The sequence below is a fragment of the Urocampus carinirostris genome, chromosome 17 (assembly GCF_059441175.1).
Source record: "Urocampus carinirostris isolate Australia breed hairy pipefish chromosome 17, RoL_Ucar_1.0, whole genome shotgun sequence".
NCBI lineage: Eukaryota > Metazoa > Chordata > Actinopteri > Syngnathiformes > Syngnathidae > Urocampus > Urocampus carinirostris.
Window position 1 is genome coordinate 18983059 of NC_142365.1, and position 22125 is coordinate 19005183.

A 22125-nucleotide genomic window follows, 5' to 3' on the forward strand; every position below is an offset into this window, starting at 1 on the left:
AAGAAGGGGCAGTATGGCAGCGCACGTGCGACACAGTTCTGAGGTCATAAGATTGAACCTTCCTGTGTGGAGTTTGCATGTTCTCCCCATGCTTGCGTGGGTTTCTTCCAGGCACTCCGGTTTCCTCCCACATTCCAAAAACATGCATGTCAGGTTAATTGGCCAGTTCAAATTGTCCCTAGGTTTAAATGACCGAGTTGTCTGTGTGTCCTGAGACTGACTGGCAATCAGTTTAGGGTGTCCCCTGCCCACTGCCCGAAGACAACTGAGATGGGCTCCAGGGGATACGTGTTTGTTCTGATTTCTTATTGTTCTATTTTTGCTATCGAACACCTGCTAGGCAGTTTGCTGAGGATGCCAGGGTTATTTTAACTGTTATTTCTCACTGCTGTTCATGATTTTGTCTGTTATGCTCTGTTCACATCATAGGCACTATTGGAGAATCATGTTGCTGTTTTGTTTTCGACATCCTTTGGGACTGATCTGCTTTTTGTAACCCAAATATAATTAAAGGACCATAAGAACAGGTTGGAATTTTCTTAAATGAGGGTTTTTGCAGTCTTCTGTTTTTACTTGAGGGTTCAAAATTTATGTTTTGACCCTGATCTATCCTTTGAAACGCATGTAAAGAAAATTACTAGAACCGCTTCCTTCCATCTTTGTAACATTGCTAAAATCCGTTCAATACTGTCTCAGTCGGATGCAGAAATTATAATTCATCTGTTTGTTACCTCCCGTCTCGATTACTGTAATGCACTACTCTCTGGTCTCCCAAAGTCTAGATTCAAGTCTCTTCAGCTGGTACAAAATGCTGCAGCGAGGCTTTTAACTAGGACAAAAAAGTACGATCACATAACACCGATTTTGGCTAACCTGCATTGGCTCCCAGTTAGCCTTAGATGTGATTTCAAGGTTCTCTTAGTATTATACAAAATCATACATGGACTTGCTCCCTCTTATCTTTCAGATCTGATTTCCCCCTATGTCCCGGTTCGAAGCCTACGATCTGAGAGTGCCGGTCTTCTGGTGATCCCAAGAGCAAAGAAGTGTTCTGCTGGTTCGAGAGCGTTCTCCATCCGGGCACCGGTGCTGTGGAATGCTCTTCCCCCTGAGATCCGATCTGCAACCTCAGTGGAAATGTTTAAATCTAAGCTTAAAACTCACTTCTACTCCATAGCATATGAATAACCTACTCTTCTCGTCGGCTGACAAATAGTCTGTGTAATATAGTGTAATAATCTGTGAAGCCCTTTGAGACTCTTCGTGATTTAGAGCTATACAAATAAAAATGACTTGACTTCTTGTTTAGTGGTACCACCAGGCTTCACTTGCCCAAGGCACACCACAGGAAATAGTGCCCCTACAACCCCAGCAAAGAAATAATCATGGATCAAGTTTGTGACAAACCAGTGTTCACCAACATACTTTAAACACACTTTATTTGCAACACACATGTCTATGTCATCAACTAATGGAAGTGGTTATAAATGACAATGACATTATTGATGAAAAAGGCCCCTTGATTATTGACTGCATGCATCGTAGCGTACACGTCATATTGTTTATTATTTCACAAATGCTGGTTAAGGCATATCCACAGAATGCAAAACTGTAAAAAATAATTCAGAAAACCATGGGCATATGGCACAAAAACGTCACAGAAAACAGCCGGTCCTAGCACAACATTGTTTTTGTATGTTAAAGCTGTATTCTTAATTGTCATTTTTTGATGTAGAAGTATAGCATACTTATAATGCTAGATATGCAATTGAAATTTTACAATTATAGTTTTTATTAGCGCCACAAACAGAAGCTGGCCCATATATTCTCATGCAATACAAGATTATGTTTCTATAGGTGATTTCGTATCAATTATTCTAAATTGTCTTTAAATGTTAACTACTGGTGAAATGTATCCTATTCAGTCCAAATATTTCATATTATAATTTGGAGTCCCATATTCACATTTAATGTAGACATTAGTGCAGCTCATATTTGAATGTCAAACAGCAACCAGAATAGTGTAAACCCAGCATGCAATTCATCACACTGGCTAAGTGCTTTCTTTTTACCTGCGTGAACATTATCAGTGAATTCTTGTGCTTCCCTTACATGAACTAGCATCATTTGTGTCTTACAAGTGATATCACAGTCAGCAAATCTGTAATTCTCTTATGACCAGATTTTGCTTAAAAACATTTGCTGACAATGATTGTTAAAAATCAAATTGGAAGGTGGAGAAAAAATATCTATTATTGTCAACTGTAGAACATCCAAACAAATAGAGCACACGGTGGAGTTTCCTTCTGGGCTCAAGAGTACATCGTCAATTGAAGCCACTAAAAGAACAAGCAAAGGCAGAATTAATTAATCAAATAACTGTTAATGAAGATATTTAGATGTCAAACAAAAAGTAAATGACATACCTCTTGAACATTGACTTTGATCGTTCCATTGTTGTCTTTATCCAGAGTTTTAAAAGCACCTAAACAAGAGAGCTCGGGTCAATATTAGAGTCTGAACTGCTTAAGATCAAAAATGACAAAAATGTTAAACCCGTGTCGGACTGTAAACTTACGGCACATGGCATCCAGCCTCACGAGACAGCCAATGTAATTGTCAAAATCCATGTTGCCACTCTCGTCGCAATACCTGCGGATGATCATCTGGTTCAGCTGCTCACTTAGAGGAAAGCCTGCAGAAGAAAAACAATTTCAAAAATCCTAGATCAAAGGTGATTTCCGGAACTTCAAAATATTCTACTCGCTGATGCCATCTTTTGGCTTAAATCATCATTGCAGCCTCTTTTAAGATGCTTGTACAAGCAAGTACGTGACTTTCTTAAATGCGCTCAAATAAACTCTTTTTTGGGGGAGTTTGAGTTGGCATTTGGACTGTATTTGTAAAAATTATTTTCTTACTTTCACCATTTTCATCCTCGAATAAAAGAAAACAGCGAATATGCGCCTGAGATCACACTTAAACGTTTTACTTAAATGTTTTACAGGCTCAAGAATTTATTTAACAGGTAACTACTGTACAGTCAAAGAGTAAGCAGAAAGACTGTTTAGCCAATCAGAATGCAGAACACTATGGAAACCAGCTAAGTAGTGAGACTGTGAAAAATGAACCGTGTTAGAGCGAAAGATCAATGTATTAAAGCGCAATACATTACAATCAGTTTACGTATGCTCATTACTGAGCATGTGCATTTTCCATCATCCGGGATAATTTGGTGCGGCAAAAGCACTGTGGACTTACAAATGATTTACACTAATTATACTAAGTCGCCAGTTTAATGTGTATCGCGTATGTTGTCTATTGTATCTCTTGATTTTAAAGGGACAGTCCTGTAGTATTTTCTGCCTCCATGGCAAAAACGACAGTTACATCCATCCATATACAGCAGAAAAAAGTCCGGCCCGCAGGCCAGATACGACCTGTGATCAAATGTTAACTGGCCACGACCTCTGTGATAAAATTCTATGATATGTGGCTGGCCAGTAATGTTAACCGCAGTATAAAATTAATTCGTCACCATTTCACCAGGTGGGGGCAGTAGCCCCATTTCTGACATGGCAAATGTAGATTAAAAAAAGGAACCTTGACTGTGAGGGCCGCCGCTTTCACAACAAGTGGAAATTTGAGTATTTTTTTAAAAACAAAAACGGAAACAGCTGTGCTGCCTGCATTTAAAATGGGAGCGCGCACGTTAATGTGCAATTGGAGCTTGAGCCAAGAGAACTTCAAATTTTAGCGTGCGTCAAGCGAAGCGCCACCAGTAAGTCCTCCTTCATTTTGCTCCAGTTTGAGCGTTATCATTTCCTTGAGCACGTGTTGTTTTTTGTAACTTCAAATAGTTTAGTATCGCCGTCTTCGTGATCAATGTTTTAGTTGAAATTTGCAGTTCGCAAATGTTTACACATGACCACACTTCCGCAGCATGGTGATTTATAGGCATTGTAGTTGTTCTGTTCAAATGTTTGTGGGGAGTTAGGATAGTGAATGTTGCTTTAAAATGTAAATCATTTAATTGCTTTTTTGTTTTTTTTAACTTGAAATTAAAGTAAATGATTTTTCACTTATTGTAGGCTTATAACCTACCTGACTGTTTGAATGACTGAATGGTGTTGGTAGATCCATTTAAATACACTAAACCTACAGCAAGAGTTGTAAACCGATTTAGCTTCTTTGGCAACCCTTTCCATGGGGAGAAACCAAAAAACAAACACCACAAGTCAATTGAAAATGCTAGGAGGCTGTGACATTGATCACCAAGCATTGCAAAGCTTTCACCAAGGGTGAATTTATTAAAGACGGTGTCATAAAAATTGTAGAGAAAATCGGCCCTCACATATTTTCAGCTTACCAAATCAGCCCCGCTTACTAGTTTGGACACCCTAGATATATAATGTAAATCCATGCTTCTGTCAAGTAACATAAGAGCCTCAACTTGTAAACGGATGAGACACGGCAGTGAAGCACACTTTTGGAGCCAACAAGAGCGGCACTTGTTTTTGGTGAGTAATATGAATGTAATCATCCTTTTTTTAATGTCAAAACAAATGTGGAAATGACGTCACTCGTGCTTGGATGCGAAAATGACAAACAAGACATTTTTCATGATGTTGAAATAACCAAATGACTAGCAAAACAAAAACTTACCAGCAGCTTTGAAAGCATTAGGCAATTCATCAGCCCCGATAACACCAGAACCATCTACATCATAGGACTTGTATACTCCCTGAACAGCAAGAATTGACAATATTAAATTATGCATAGATATTTGGAAAGATTTACAAATTGATTATACAGGTATAAAATATTAAAAATCATTGGTTCTCAAATGGGAGTGCACATACCCCAGGGTTACAGAAGAGCCCTCCAGGGGGTACAAAATAAAAAAAGAATTCTAAAAAAATCGTAATAAAATAATTCAAATGTTATTGATAAATAAAATCATTGTTCAGGAAATAAGTGTATAAAATGACTTTAGTTAAAGAAATACTGGCCTTCTGAATATAAGTTAGTAATAAGTTCTCAATTTCGTTTTTAGAGTAACCAACAACCCTTAAGAGGACTTCTAATGGTGATGTTTTATGTGTACCCCGCAAAAATAAGTACATAGATAAAAATATTGTTTTGCTTTGAATATAAGTAAGCAATGCGTTAATAATTTATTTTTTTTCAACCTTTGAGAGGACCTATACACTGCATCGATAAATGCATACATAAAATATAAATCTTCTTTTGTTGGCGTATAATTATGGTTATTACACATGATGATTATTTCAAAATAAAAATGTTAAAATAATTAAATGTATGCTTGTTATTTTAAAGCCTTTCTATTATATTAATCATGAATGAAGAAAATGTCAACCATATGAAAACATTTTACTGGGTAAAATAATAACTTTTAATACTTTTCCCCCCACAATATTTTAACATGTTTGCGGTATGCCTAATATTGTTACATATATTTTGGGGGTCATACTTTTTTTTTTATAAATAAATGGTTAAAAATACAGTTAAATTAAAGTAAATCATATCAAATAATTTTATTCAACTTGATCTATTTTACTGTATTAATACCGAGCCGCTCTGAAACAGGTAGTTACTTCTAGTATTAAATAGAATAAAAAGAAGAATAAAAACGGAAATTGATTTTCAATTGTTTAATTGATTCATCCAATCTTTCTAATATCATTATAGTCCCCACCCCTAGATTGCACTAGTGCTATTGTTGCACAGTAACGACCACAGGCTTTCTTTCCATCTGACTCACTGGTTATGATTAACAGCGACCACAGGAATGCAGAGACACAAAAAGGAAACACCCATGTACAATAAATGCGCCATGTCGGCAATACTTGCCTGCCATTTCTTTATGTTATTCCAGAGGTATTTGAATTCATGGAAGCCAAGTTTTCCAGTACTGTCACTCTACAACATCATTAAGGTCCTTAAACTTTATTAGACGAACATGTTATATTTCCCTGAATCCTCATTCAGTTGGACACCCCCAGTATATAATAAAATAGTTGCAGCTGTTTGCCTTTCAAAAGCTAATGTAAGCGTGAAATGTGCGACAATAGGCAGCTCACACACTAAATGTATGAACAACATACTTGTTAAAGCACAATCCCAACTAGTATTGGTGGGAATCTTTGGGTACTTCACGATTTGATCACCATTCACAACTATGAAATTGAATTAGTATTTTATCCAATATATCTTCCTGTCGGAAATATTTAAACACTAATAACAATTAATAACTTTGCATTAATAGCAAAGCAAAATAAAAAAATATTTTCTGAAATTGTTTTTGCAAATTGCAAACTCATGGAAGACACAAACACCAATTTAAGTTTAAATTAAGCCTCAGTATCTGAAGGATAAAGCCCTAGTGTGTAACATTTGAACACTAATGGGCACTGTTGTTTAATGCCACAGCACAGTTCTGAGGTAATGGGTTCAAATCCAGCTACCAGCCTTCCTGTACAGTTTGCATGTTCTCCCCGTGGGATTCCTCTGGGCACTCCGGTTTCCTCCCACATTCCAAAAAACATGCATGTCAGGTTAATTGGCCGGTCCAAACTGCCCCTATGTGTGAATGAGCGAAGGAGTTGTCTGTCTCTGTGAGCCCCGTGACTAGTTGGTAACCAGTTCAGGGTGTCCCCTGCCCACTGCCCGTAGATAGCTGGGATGAGCTCTATTACACCCGCGACCCTACTGAGGGTAAGCGGTGCAGATAATGAATGAATGATAGTTCATGTATTTTTGCCTCGTATTCAATGTTTTTTATTTTTACTGAATAAAAAAATGGTACCACTAGGAGGCACTAAATATGTTTTGTTGCTTTTTTATTTACCATTTACCATTATTGACCTTTTTTTTTAACACTTCCTTGAGTTTTTGAATGACCCAGTTTTTTTCCGTTTTTTTAAAATCCATATGCAAACATTCGGTTTCCAATAACTCATAGCATTGTCACAGTTTCCGGTTTTAACGTCACTTGCCAAAAAAGGCCCTCAGAAGTATAAGTCACACCAGGCAAGAAAATGCATAATTGAGGAAAAACCATGAATAAGTCGCACTGGAGTACAAGTTGCATTTTTGGGGGAAATTTATTTGATAAAACCCAACACCTAAAACATACATGTCCTCTTGAAAAGCAATCTAAAATATAAGAATAGAATAGAATATACCGATCACGTTTACTTGCCACACGTTTTGGAAAAGATTAATTGGCTTCATTCAGGTCTTTTAATTATGACTAGCTCAAAGTTCTTTTGATCTGAGCTAAATTTATTCCTTTGATGGTACTGAAAATTAACAAACACTTGGCCTTGAAAGTGCTTGAAAAGTGCTTGAATTTGACCATGAAAAGGCGTACGAACCGTGCCGTTTGTTTACAAGCTGAAGTGTACTTGACTTTCTAGAAAAATACTTTTAACCACATAAAATATGCTCAAAACATAATGTCATAATTGTACATGATTCAAATTGAATCGTTTCTTCCGGCGCCGTCACGAATGGCAGCCACTCCAGCAGCTTCCGTGTTATTTTCGATTGTTCTCGATTGTTTGTTCTCAGCTCAGGGATGCTGCTGGAAATGTGAATTTCCCTTCGGGGATGAACAAAGTATCTATCTATCTATCTATCTATCTATCTAGCAGTAATCAATGATTCAGTTAAGAGAAATGTCCACATACCAGTAACAAGTGAGTAGCCTTTGTCAGCGGAACCCATTACTATTTATTTTAAGTAGAATAACGTCTGGTAGTATCATCTACCTGAGCTCACACACCATCTGACAAAGATGGGAAGTTTCTGGTTTACCGGCAGGGCAGCAAATACAATGCGGGGAGCAAGCAGTTGGGGTTTATGTTCTAGCACATGGGTTGGCCACCCAAAATAATGAAAAAGCCATATTGGACAAAGAACAAAGAAAACAAAAATAAAATATCGTATTTGGAGCAGCTAAAAAATAAAAGCTTTATATAATCCTCTTATTTGCTATTTTTTCCAACATCCATTCCAACTTGGTCATCCTGGAAGGGGGGTTACCTGGAAGGGGGATTACCTCATGTGCCTTCTCAAGGTTTCTTGATTTTCCTCCTGTTGAGGTTTTTGAGTTTTTCCTTGCCCTCGTGTAGGTTTTAGCTCAGGGGATGGTGTAATAATTGTCTGTGGTTTGCAATAATCTATGGTCTGTGCAGCCCTTTTAGACTCTTTGTGATTAAGGGCTAACAAATAAACATGACTTGACATGAGTCTTTTAGAAACCATATAATTTTCCATTATCAAACATTTTTGAAAAAGCACTAAAGAACCGCATGCTCCTGAGGCGCTTGTTGGGGACCCCCATTCTAGTGTGACCCATCTAGTATATTAATTCACTTTAGTGTTTTGTGTTCTACTATTGACATTGCAGAAGGCAAACAGCTTCAACACATTTACATTTGAATGAGAATCTGTCTGTTTACAAGGACCTGCTTAACGTGTCCAGGATGTTAAACAGAATCTCGCTTCTTTGTTCCTCCCTGCTTACAACCAGTTTTCAGGTGGTTTGACATTTATGTGTTTAAAATTCGGATTTTTTACATGTCAGAACCACAATCCATGCAAGAACAAAAAATGTCCCCAACCCCTTGTTAACTCCTGTAGTATGAGCCGAATTCTTGTTTCGAAGCCATCACAGTAGCAGGTTGTTCCGGGTGGGAATTTGCAGTGTTTTCCTATCACGAGTGAGCCCGAAACTAAAATTTAGATAACATTACCAGAAAATGTAAAAATGCTATTTGTTCCCTTTGTACCATTAGTTTAAAATCACTCAAAAAAATCCTCAGACATAAACAATATAAATGATGGACTATATTAATATCTCACACTTGCGTTTTTGTTCTGTGATCTCTACCTGATGGTTTATGCCAGTAAAATTGTGGCCATTTTAATTAAAAGATTCAGTAACATGTTTCTTGTTGCCAATCCTGTTCTAAACACCAGGTAAAGTCCTGTAAATAGTGAAAGGATACATCCATGACAGCCACCATGCTTCTGCAAGACTCAATAGTGAAACCATCTGTCCTCAGATCTCCATCTGAAACACAAAAATCTAATGGCTTTTGCAATGTAGTACACAGTGCAATTTACATTAAGGTGGGATTCAGCTCAGTTCCCGTAGAAATAAAATATAAAGCATTATATACATCAGGAATTGTTTTGCTATGTGTCAACTGTATGGAAATGCTATATTACAGACAAAATAACTTACGTTTTCCAATGATTTTGTTTAAGATATTCATCAGTTCAGCGGGACTCACTTCCATGTCCTGTGGGGAAAAAAAACAATTTCAAAGAGTTACAGTGCAATGAAGGTTTATTTTCAAATGGTTAAACACATTTGTAAAATTTTGAAAATATATCCTCACAATCATAGACTTGTTACAATTTCTAGTCAAAGCCTGGCCTCAAACTAAGATTTTACAAACCGATTTTTCCTCGATAACTATTTTTAAAACCTATAACAACTATATTCTTTCTCAATGGTCGCGGACCGAACAAGATAAACATTTATTGAATACACTAGAACTTGACCTTTTTTATTTTTAAACATAAACATGAATTCAAAACAGACAGGAATATTATTCCAGAACAAATGTAAACATTAAATAACTTAACATAGTTTGTTCTCCATGAGGATATATTTTGTCAAAAATAGACAAATCCAATATATAAAAAATATAAATAAATATAAATAAAATGTGGGCTTTTCATCAGAAAGGTGTGCTTTAACATGAATATATTATTCCAGAATAAACTTAATCATTAAATAACCTCATGTAATTTCTTCTCCATAAGAAGATATCCTGTCAAAATTATACACGTTCAAAATATGAAAAAAAAAAAAACGGAAATATAAATAAAATTAGTGCTTTTCCCCAAAAACGTGTGCTTTTAACATGAATTCAAAACTGAAAAATATATTATTCTAGAATAAACTAATGTAAACATTAAATAATTTCACATACTTTGTTCTCCATTGAAATCATATCGTATTGAAAGGCTCGGTTTTAAGCATCATTTTTTCTTTTGGCTGCCTGTCTCCATTTAGTCTTCCTTTGCAGCATGATATATAGATTCTCCTGACACTTCGAATTCACTTTTAAAGGCCGATGTTGTTTGTTAGTAGACTAGTTTGTTAGTAGTTTTAACAGTGGCTGCGCTCGTCGGGCTCAAGCTAATCGAATGATGCGGGAATGCGGCAGGGAAGTCTTGCGGCGGGGCAGCTGAAGCGCTGCATTATTGGATTTGTAGTCTGAAAGTTATCAGCGCTTCATCTAGCCGGTACGGATAGAATTGTACACTGGGCCGGATGTGGCCCACAGGCTGTGAGTTTGACACCTATAATTTAGACCAGGAGTGCCAAACAGCCGGCCCGCGGGCCAGATCGGGCCCACTAAGGGATTGAATCCGGCCCGCGAGACAACGCTCAGAAGCGCAAGAGAAAAACAAGCTGCATGTTGAAATATGTCCACTTGATGTCTTTCACTCTCTATAACTCTCTCTGTCCCTATTTTCTCCTTCTTTGTTCCTCTTTGTCTCTTTCTCTCTGTGTCTTTTTACCTTCTTTTGCTCTTTCTTCCTTTTTTCATTTTCTCTCTTGCTTTCCCCTTCTCTCTTTCTCTCCTCTTTTCTTCCCATTTCTCTTTGGATTTCTTTCTCTCTCTCTCTTTCTTTCCCCCTCTCTCACTATTATTTTTGTATCTCTTTTGTTTCTCACACACTCTCTTTGTCTCTCTCTTTCTTTGTTCAATCCTCTCCCTCTTTTTCTCTCTTTTTTTCTTTCCCTCTAATCTACTAGTCCGGCCACCAAGAGAAGGTTTCTTCTATCGTGTGGCCCCAGAGTTAAAATGAATTTGACACCCCTGATTTAGACTATCATTTGAGGCGATTAAATGGATAGGCGTGTCAAGGCATATTCACATCTCCAGCCAGTTGCTGGAAGACTCTACGAAACTGTTTCTCTTCATCGCTCTCATGCTGCTCTGCATATGCAAGAGGTCTGCGAGGTGGAGGCTGAAAGAACAATACACAATTAACAGTCGTTTGAGTTCATGATACAATGATGCAAACATTGAGTCCAATGGGAAAACGTCTGTCATCTCACAGGTTCAGATGGAATGAACTGGGCAGGGTCGATATTCCTGTAAAGGCACAACAGGAGAAGTTTCAAAACCAATGTGTCATATTTTATTTTTAGAATATCCTTTGCGCGGTATCTCACCCGATGACATTAATCAAGCCACCAATGAACTTCCTGGCAAATGACATCTTGAGTTAGCTGTGAATTTTAGATGTAACATGAATTATTCAAAAAGTCAAGACAAGGTGAAGTTATGCTAAAGTCATTTGTCATAAGAGTATGCTTAAATACAGCCCTAACGTAAGGTTGTCTTAATTCCCATTAAATGGAATGATGCCAAGGAATAATTAAGTCATTATTGTGACCTTTTAAAACTCTCAGCATCAATAATTCTATCTCTTTTAGTTAAAACACATGAAAAGGTTAATAAGAACAACCTTTTACCCTTTACTGTCAGAGACTCTTTAAAATCATGTGGTTATTGTTGTTGGACGCTCCACCTTGGTGGTTGGGATAAGTCCCCTTAGCTTTTTAAGAGTGCCACAAATAAAATAAATGTCTCATCTCATCAGCTGCACCGCTTATCCTCAGTAGGGTCGCAGGGGTGCTGGAGCCCATTCCAGCAATCATTGGGCAGTGGGCAGGGGACACCCTGAACTGGTTGCCAGCCAATCGCAGGGCACACAGGGACAGACAACTCGCACGCTCATTCACACCTAGGAACAATTTGGACCGGCCAATCCACCTGAAATGCATGTCTTTGGAATGTGGGAGGAAACCGGAGTGCCCGGAGGAAACCCACGCAAGCACGGGGAGAACATACAAACTCCACACAGTAAGTCCGGTAGCTGGATTTGAACCCACACAGGAGGTTCCCAAGACCTTAGAACTGTGCCGCACACGCGCTAACCACTGCGCCGCCGTGCTGCAGATAAACCTATAATGGTGGGTTTGCAGGACAAACTTAATTTCTAAAACAAATTTTATAAAACAGCCCAAGTCAAACAAAGGGGTTTTCATCCTTTATAACTGGGGAAACTACGACTCAAGGGCTTTTTAATCCAGCCAAATGTTAAAAATCTAATGATGATATGTATAAAATGGCTAAAAAAGGTACTACTATTCAGAAATTGTTGACTTGGTGACACTCTTGTCCCCAATATTCCAAAAGCTGGCATTTGTCTACTTGCTACCGTATTTATTTTTATTACATAAGACATTTTGCAGAGGAAAAAAACACTTGTGAGCCAACCCTTGTGTATTTTGAGTTTTTCAATGAATATTAAGAAATGTTGTGCTTAAAACAGGGACATTACATATGTGACATCTCATTGGTTCTGATTGTTTCAAATCCAATTTGATGAAATGAAGCAATTTATACACAAGTATAATATAAAATACAACATGTACATGAAGATGTATGCAGGTTTATTTATTCATGAATCAATATAATCACTACTGTTAAAAGAATGTCTCAAATGTTTTGTCATTTTCTATTTTTGGAATGGAATGAATGGAATGTTTACAATGAAAAAATGCTTAGAAATTGATCTTTTTTTTTTTAAACAACAGAGCTGATTTGAGAAATAGGCCTAATTATCTTTGTCCCTTATGTATTGCCAAGGTATCCAATTTGAGACAATCAGCAGGTAGGAAAAATAAAATGTGTATACTTTTTTCCTTGCGGCCCAGCCCTTTTGCCATTTTTTTCAAACCCAATATCGCTCACGGCTCACAAGCTTTGTCCGCAATTGCTTTATAAGATATTTAAAGCCATGTCACCCAACCTTATCAGAACTTAAAGGTGCTGTACGGAATTTGGAACTTTCTTACTCCCTGCTGCCCTCTCCTGGCTTGTGTCATCTTTACGGCATATAACAAGCTCCTTATGATGCGGGTTGATTAAACTCTTCTTTATTAGGGTTCAACGTTTGGGTTATACTTGAAACAGGCCCTATCTTACTTTCACCATTTTTATGCTACACCAATAAACAAAAACAGAATACATGGGGACAGAAATAAAGCCACTCGACACCCGCTTACCCATTCATCATTCTTTACCTATTGTGTTCCGGCCCGAACAGCTTTGCTAAAAGTAAGATAAAAGCAAATAGGCGCAGAGGAAAATAAAAGATAAGGGCTCTTTAAACTCAGTTGGGAATTGGTGAAACATACTTTAAAGAGAAAATAATTTACTTGAGATTTTAAGGACACAAACAACACCCAACCTTTATACACGAGTATTATTTTACTTCTCGTTTTACGTTGATTCTTGTTACAAACCCACCATTCAAATGATGTATCCGGGTTGAAAAACGAAACCGCACCCGAACGTTAAAGATGAACAGCAAAGTTTATTTTTTTCTAGTTGTTATTTGACCTTAAAATCTACACAACTCTGAGGTCCACACAACCCTTTCAGTAAGAAAGCAAATACGTGTTATCCTTTCTTAAACATTTGAAATTTGGTAATGAATATTGTTGTTTGTCTACTTTTTATTCAATCGGATGAATTACTCGAGGTATTTTCTCGCCCAGGAAAAAAAAAGTCTATTTTGTATGTACCGTTGCCGCATTGCTGATTTTGGAAAACCCCTGACATTAAAACAGCGACATTTTAGCTAACACGGAACCAGCTAACACGAAGCTAGCCAGTTGCCGCGAGCGAGGGACATACCTCGCCTGTCAAACCGAATCGAACTATAGACAGTATTTGGCTAATAGTATAACCGTCCTTACGAGAATGTACAATGTTATAACATGCTCAATAACTTACCGTGGTCGACGGCAACACTCGAGTTGTAAGCTGAGCCGCAGTTTGACAAGTTATTGCCACTTGGATCAGTAAACAAAACACACCCTAAGTTCAGCCACAAGCTAGCAGAGAGGCTCAACCGAACAAGGGTATGTATTACAACACGAATCCATTCCGTCCTCCTGCCAGAACCGCACCTACAGTATCTTGTTTTGTTAAAGATGACTGCCATCTACTGGTTTTGAACCAAACCGCACGCACCATCGCTCCACCAGCACTACAAGATAAGCAGAAACAAAGATTACTTAAATGTATCATCATTTCCCTTGTTTACTTTAAATACAAAAACAGGAATGGCCATCATCCCCCAAGGTATCACCACAGATATCACAATCAACCACCTGTAACCAAATTTAAATATCTTGAAGCTGTTATATCAGAAGAGGGGTCAGAAGCAGAAATCATGGCTAGGATATCTCAAACCACACCCACACTTGCGACACTTAAACCCCTCTGAAGGGACAAGAACACAGCAGTGAAATCAAAGATCAGACTCATGGGAGCACTGGTTACTTCTACCCCTTGAGAGAGATGGACTCACAGCAAAGCTGGAAAAGAAAATCCAGATCATGGAGATGCAATGCAACAGGAAAACTTCTAGGCATCATCTAAATAGCCCATGTGACAAACCAAACGGTGCGCAACACCATCAGAGGGCACATTGGACCATACAAAGAACTTTTGACGAAAACATTAGTGGTGTGGTCACGTCACAAGATTATCAGGAATGGCAGAGATAATTATACAGGGCACAAACCAGGAGGCAGGAGGAGAGGAAGACCAAAAAAGAACCGGGCCGACCACATCAAGGAATGGACTGGTGCTATCTGTGCCACGACCCAAAAACAGGCTAGAAGCCGTCAGCAGTGGAGCAAGCTATCCAGAGTTGTGTCCTCGGTTATGCTCTGACGACCCAGGCAGTTGAGGTATCTGTGAACCTTGGACTGTTGCCTGGTTAGTGGTGAACATAGCAAGAACTTCACTTGCAATGGGCCCTTCTGAGATAGTGGACGCACGTTATAAACCCTAGGTCAGGGGTGGCAAACACGGTCCTTGGGAACCGAAAGTCCTGCATGTTTCTGGAGTTTCTCTGCTCCAATGTAGGTGATTCCAATCACCTGGATCATCATCAAGTTCCCACAATGCTTGCTAACAAGCTGAACATTTGCATCACTTGTGTTGGAGAAGAGAAACCTCCAAAACATGCAGGACATGCGGCTCTCGAGGACTGGACCGACCGCCCCTGCCCTAGACAAAATCTTTGCGCCGTTTCTTGGCCAATGAGCCCCAAAGGAAACCCCGGGTGTTCCTAAAAGCCTGGACTAAAAGACTACACTTTTATCTGGTGAGTGGAGGGCAGAGATAGGCTCGGACCAAATGAAGGCAATGTGATCCTCTGAGATGGCGTGGATACGCTAAAACACCTTGCTGATGATAGTGTTCCGTTCCCAGGCCGAAACTAGCCTTATTTGAACCTGAACCCTAACATCAACACGCTTATCTCTAGCGAGTACGGTTCTTATTCGTAAAACGGTGAACATTTGTTGTTGTAACTTAAGCCCAAACGTTTAACGACAGCAAAACTAGAGCTTTGATTGCCATATTTCGGATGTCAATCGCAATAATAATGAGTGAGGTAAACTTGCACCATCCATCATGGCCGCCAATACTCTGGTTGCCCGGATGTTGTCCACGTGGTTGGGAACTATCTATAATGTTAACTGTGTATTTAATAAATTTTATTTAATAAAACAATTTTTGTGCGTTGTAACGCGCATACCCGTACGTAGAGAATCGGCCTTATTGGTTGGGTCCAACAGACGCGCTTTGATGTTATAATGGGTCTACACCGTTATGTTATTGGCTGTTTAAATAAATGGAATGTTTAAGGCGTTTTTTTTTGTCTCCCTGCTATAGTTACCTCTCAGGGTGAGAGAAGAAAGGAATTGTCAACGAACATGGTTATGGAGGCTTATGTAGAGCAGACCTAACATCCAAATCATATCTGGCTGTTCTGAAAATTTCATAAACGGTAGGTGATCCGGAACACAAAGTCATTTTAGAAGGAATAATAGGGAAATATGGTATGTCTTGTTAACTGCCGTTTGGGTAAACAGGTAACTTAACATAGTTTGTCAGGCCAGAGATTTGTTTTACCAGGTATCACATTATCAGCACTTGGTCTCTTCCTCAGGCTATCAACGATCCATACTTTTCTCTAATTCTTTCCATATAAGTCAAAAACAGTCATGCTTATTTACATATTGTGAGTATACAGCCTCAAACTCGTATTGAACTAGTTATTAACTTGTTACTGAACCTTTTATCAACAGGAAACCCATATGTCCTGTACTATAATGATGGCACAGGCTGGACCCCTTCTCTAAAAAATTTTCATGGAAAACCCAATTTAGCCAGACCTCACCCAGACCCTAACTCTGGCTGCCCCCAGGTAAGACAGATACCCTGGATGTAAACGTACTGTCACGGTTGCCATGGCCCCCAATTGGCCCCGCTTTCCATCTATTTAAGTCTATTTAAGCTCAGTGCTCTCACTCTCCGTTTGTCAGTCCGTCAACGAACCTTTGCCCTGCAAGACGTGGGTTTTTGACTCGGTCTTGTTTCCTGTTGGCATTTCCTGTCCTATATTGTTGCAGTTTATTTTTGTCCTGTTTAATATTGGTTTCCAGTTTCGTTTCCGTCTATTTTTGTCCTGTTTATCATTCTCTGCAGTTTTCGTTCCCGTCTAGTTTGTCCTGTTTTATTTCGATTTCCTGTTTCATTATCTATCCTGTGTCAGTACCTGCCTCTCTTAAAGGGACATTGTCCGTTATTTGGCGCCTTCTTGTGGTCAAAAAAAACCCCTTCATTCATTAAAACTGTGGTTAGCAGCACAGGATCTCCGCAGGGGACCGTGCTCTTTCCGTTCCTATTCACTCTGTATACATCGGACTTTCAGAACAACTCTGAGTCCTGCCACGTGCAAAAGTTTGCTGATGACACTGCGATCGTGGGATGTATCAGAAGTGGGCAGGAGGAGGAGTACAGGAAATTGATTCAGGACTTTGTCCAATGGAGCGACGCAACCCACCTGCACCTGAACACCACCAAGACCAGGGAGATGGTGGTGGACTTCAGGAGTAACCATCAAAGGAAAAGGTGTAGAATTTGTCCAGACCTACAAATACCTGGGTGTGCAGCTGGACAACAAACTGGACTGGACTGCCAACACAGAAGCTCTATGTAGGAAAGGTCAAAGCTGACTTTACTTCCTCAGAAGGCTGGCCTCCTTCAACATCTGGAAAAAGCTCCTGAAAATATTCTATGAGACCGTTGTGGCAATCGCCATCTTCTATGCGGCAGCGTGTTGGGGAGGCAGCGTCAAGAAGAAGGATGCCTCTCGTCTCAATGAACTGGCGAGGAAAGCGAGCTCTGTTGTGGGCACAGAGCTGGACAGCCTGACAACAGTAGCTGAGAGACGAGCACTGAAAAAGTTGCGGTCAATCATGGACAATTCATCACATCCACTACACAGCATTATATCCAGACAGAAGAGCATCTTCAGCGACAGACTGCTGTCACTGTCTTGTACCACGGACAGGCTGAAGAGATCTTTTCTTCCTCATGCCATGAGGCTCTTTAACTCCACCCGGCGGAGTAAAGGCCCACATTAAACCACACCTCCTACGTTGCATATTACTGTACTTTTATTGCAGTGTGTATTTTATGTAGCACTATTTAAATACTCTATACAACACGCTACAGTGGTTATTAGCACGTCACATTGGGTATTTGTATATTGTATTCCTTTTGCTTTATTATTGTATTGTTCTCAGCGAAGGAATGCTGCTGGAAATGTGAATTTCCCTGCGGGGATGAATAAAGTATTTATCTATCTAAAAAAAAACAATATCGATTCAAATAATCGGTAAAAAACTCAAAAACATTTCTCCCAAGTAATATTATTTAAAGACCCCACCCATATATGTCATTCTTCTATTCATTTTGCGCACTGACAATTGGCAACTAAAGACAGTCCCAACTGACTGTGTTGGAGCGGAATACCCTTATACAGATTCACACCCTTTGGCAATTTATAGTTTCATTACCCTTTAATGCATGTTTAACAATGTGGGGACGACTCGGACAACCCACAGTATGGACAGAGAGAAATACAGACATGGAACGTTTTTTTTTTTTTTTGGTCAACTTTCCATGTAATATTTAGAATTGTAGTCATGGTCCTGCAATTGTTTGGCAACCAGTCATTAGTGTCTTGCTCCAACCCTTGTGGCCCCGGGGGTTGAGGATAAACGTTTGGACAATGAATGAATTAATAGTATTTGTGAAATATTGGAATTTAGACATTTTGTGTAGCAGTGTACAACGTGCAATGCAGAGAGGAATATCTATCTGTTGGATCCCACTCCAGCTAAAATTACTCCATCCGTAAAACAGAGGTATCCATGGTTACATCAGGAACCATGTTAAAGGGTGCCTGAGTGTGTTTCTATACTCAAGCAGTCATTCCCCCTCCAAGCGCCACCCCACCCACCCCAATTCATCATTTCAATACAGCGCTCTGTCACCTCAAGGTTTTCTAAAGCTAAGATTTCCTTTGACAAAGGAGATTTGCAGTCTACGGGTGCGATCATTTTGATGATGATAGACTGCTTATTAAAGACCTTTAAATTATGAATGCAAATACAACTTCGGCAATTACCTGCATGACTTTGAAGGATTGAAAAGGAGAGCTCCATTTTTTTCAGTGGTATTGGGGGCTGCAGGTTGAAACATTGTATCGTAGCATCCCAGTGAGACATATTTGCAGTCTTCAGAACAACCTGTTTCCTTGACAACGCAGTTTTATCATTCAAGCCCATTGCTACCCTGTTTCAAAGCATGAATCAGATGTGGCTTAGGTTTGTGTTGCAGCAGGGATTCACACAATTTGAAGGAACATGGTGGATATTTTGAGATGTGCCAAAACAAAGGCGAACATTTTCTAGCGCGGTCGTAAAAAGTGAGTCTTTGTTTCCATGTCCAGTGTATGAAAGCAAATATTTGGCTTGAATGTATACGCTATGGACACTTTCAGACATAGATTCAAAAAGCCAGTGATTTATACAAAGTGTTGAATACATTTTGGACAATGCAATCAAAAACTGGTAAAGGAGTTAATGAACTTAAGAAATAATTGGCATCGGTTCCAGCTTTGCCTTCAATTGAGGAAAGTAGATGGATGGGAAATTAAATTAGTATTGCTTACTGACTTGTAATAAACTATTTTATTTCTAGCATTCCAACAACCATTTAACCACTCTTTTTAAAGGGACACTCTGTTATAGTTGACCACTAGATCTTTCTATATTATGTAGTGCAGGGGTCAGGAACCTTTTTGAGCAGAAAAACTATAAAAGCAAACATATTTTGATTATATTTTTTCATATGAAGAAGCCACACCATATTTTAAGAAAAAATTCAACAAAATCACCAAACCCGCTCTCCCGACAAAAGCTAATTCTTCAGCACATTTTATTTCACTGTGTGATGTTTAATTAGATGAAATCTATGAATTAATAAAAATGCCAGTGCCTGTGTCCCATATGAATATAAATATACCACTTAAAACGTGCCTCAGACCTGCAGTTACTTAAGAGTGTTGAGGCTCATTTTGACAGTCATTTTTGTTTTAAATAATGGTTTCAAAACAAGATGCGAGTATAGTTATTTTGTAAAAATACCACAAAATACTGGAAACGAGGATAACAACGTATTTACCTTCAGTGCAGACGGCCCTGAGTGAGGAGGAGTGCGCACTTCTTGTGTACATCTTCGCCCATTCCTACCGCTAACACAACCAAATTGATATAAGTGCTTTGCTAGAGCTTTTGGGTTGTTGAAGTTTGTATTGTGGCTTTTCATTAAAAGTGCATTAACAATGAACATGGATTGTTTAATGAGCCTCCATATAAAGGATTATTTAGCGATTTACAGTTAAAACTGGGTCTGTTGGTGTGACACCTTAACTGTAAACTCGAGTTAATATTAGGTCCCTATATATACTGGACCGAACCCTTTGAGCATTCTGTTTTATCCCAACTTCGCAATTGCGTAAATTTGCTCCGCGTGTGACAGTAGATAGTCTTATCTTATCTCTGAGCCACATGTACTCATTAAAAGACCCATACATGGCTCGCGAGCCATAGGTTCCCAACTCCTCGTGTGGTGCAACCAAAAACAAGTGCTAAAATTCACAAGGAAGAACACCAACTACAGAAACTTTTAAGTGACCAAAACGCACCATTTTATTTTTTGCCCATCCTTTTTGTGGATATTGGGTACCTGTAGAAGCAAGATGTTAGACAATTATGTAAGCTCCCTTAGGCTCATGAGGTTAGGCTCATGGTATGTAAAACAAATGTAAATTTATCTACCACAAATAATTTTAAAAAATGAATGTTAATTCTGTATGATTGTTTCTGTACTTCTTATTATTTAAATGAATATTACTTTTTTTGTATGGACGTTTTCCCTTTTAGAGGCACTTAATACACACTGTCCCTTATGAGAATTGTGTTGCTGTCGTACCTGGCAATGTTGTTTTTTGCTTGCTTGTACAAAAAAAAACGTTCCTACATTTCTATTTCACTTGATGATGCACTATTTCTAAGACTAGTAGTGCAGTTGGTGTGAAATGTACTGAATCACAACGTAGGTAAAACTGAATATCTGGTCAGGAAATCAGTGCAGAAAAATATAACATAGCCATACAAGAACAAAGCCAATGCACATTTGGTGAGTGTTGCGGTTTTGTCGACCTAAAAACACACGCACTGCGTGATGCAAAAAGTTCGTCTTTAAAGAAGAATTGGAATTGATGTTGTCATTGTTTAGCGTTTTAAAATAGGAATATGGAAACCTACAATATGATATATATTGTATATCACAGATGGTATGAATTTTGCTCCACATCAATTTTGTATTGTTAAATAATGCATATCATGAAATGAATTTATAGGACACTAGTATTAGTTCCGATCTTGCTGTTTCCAGTAATTAACCCGTGATATATCATAATTTGTTTATGATTAAGTGATATTTTGGGACAGCTTTTTGAGGGGCTAGGTTCTATGTTGGCCTGGAGAGGAATGGGCACTACCAGGCTGTACTTGCCCAAGACACACAACAGTGGTTAAGGGATCCAACCAACCAATTAACAAACCAACTCGCAAAACTGTTAAGGAATCACGCCAGTGGAAGGCTTTCTGTTGTTTACATGGTCATTTTCACTGTTTTGGATTGAACCTGAAAAAAACTGATACTTGCATTGCGAACAATAACCCCAATTAACTTACCTGGATAGATTAGGTTTAACACTTATGCTGTGTTAGGTTTTCCAGTGAACTGTTGCAGGGTTATAAAATGTAATATGTGATGTGTCTCAAGGGCCATAAAATCAAGTTACATTGGGGATATATGGTTATGGATGCATATGTGTGTTAGGATGTAGTATTAACTATATGCATATTCAGTTATAATCCTTTCTTTTTGTGGTCTGGACTGAGTTAGACCCCAGTTAAAAAATTGAGCAATTTACAATGGTTAGTAGTGCCAATTCCTAATACAGCATGAAGGTTAAATATGTATAATCAATCAATCAAACCCAACACTAAAAAAAAAATAATCCTCATTTAAAATAAATGTCTTCACTCAATCAGGACAGATTAGTCAGATGCTAAGGAATCCCATTGGTAGGCCATATCAAACCTTGAATCAGAATTGCTAAATTTCCAGCAAGAGTACTTCAGTGTTCATGGTTGACCGTAGAGAAAATCTTTCTGCTTAATTAAAAAACTAATTTGGATCGTGCTATTTTAAAATATTATTGATACTTAAAGATAATTTGTCAACTATTGAAGGCTTAAAGGCATATTTGCTCTGTGTGTAAAGGGCCTAATTGAGTAGCTTGTTATACATACACGGTACTGTACCTTTGTGACGAACCACATTGTCAAATTCAAATGAATTGTAATTGCCATTCATGCAGATTTATATTGTTTATATTTCCTTTTACTCACAACTTCTTCTTCAGATTCAATAATAGATACCCAATATCACATTTCAGCTTCATGAAATGTAAGGTTTGCTGTTCTTTGTC

General features: G+C 38.5%; 1 protein-coding gene across 1 annotated transcript; it reads right to left on the minus strand.

Moving 5' to 3' along the window:
* Positions 1-1422: 1422 nt before the first annotated feature.
* Positions 1423-14131, minus strand: capns1a (calpain, small subunit 1 a). The gene is made up of 11 exons (XM_088320911.1): positions 13926-14131; positions 11291-11347; positions 11174-11210; positions 10990-11082; positions 9278-9335; positions 9039-9103; positions 5875-5943; positions 4666-4744; positions 2579-2695; positions 2427-2485; positions 1423-2339 (listed from the first exon to the last, which is right to left on the minus strand). Exons 2-11 carry the CDS (start codon positions 11335-11337, stop codon positions 2313-2315), a joined length of 651 nt encoding a protein of 216 aa, XP_088177037.1. The 5' UTR covers positions 11338-11347; positions 13926-14131; the 3' UTR covers positions 1423-2312.
* Positions 14132-22125: the final 7994 nt, after the last annotated feature.

What these genes read in the sequence shown, in the direction of transcription:
- capns1a (XM_088320911.1), bottom strand. Translation starts at nt 11,337, where the DNA reads ATGTCATTTGCCAGGAAGTTCATTGGTGGCTTGATTAATGTCATCGG. An exon ending in TCCAGCAACTGGCTGGAGAT is followed by an intron (nt 9,336 to 10,989) that starts GTGAATATGCCT and finishes TTTTCCCCACAG; the next exon opens with GACATGGAAGTGAGTCCCGC. An exon ending in ATAACATAAAGAAATGGCAG is followed by an intron (nt 4,745 to 5,874) that starts GCAAGTATTGCC and finishes CTTGCTGTTCAG; the next exon opens with GGAGTATACAAGTCCTATGA.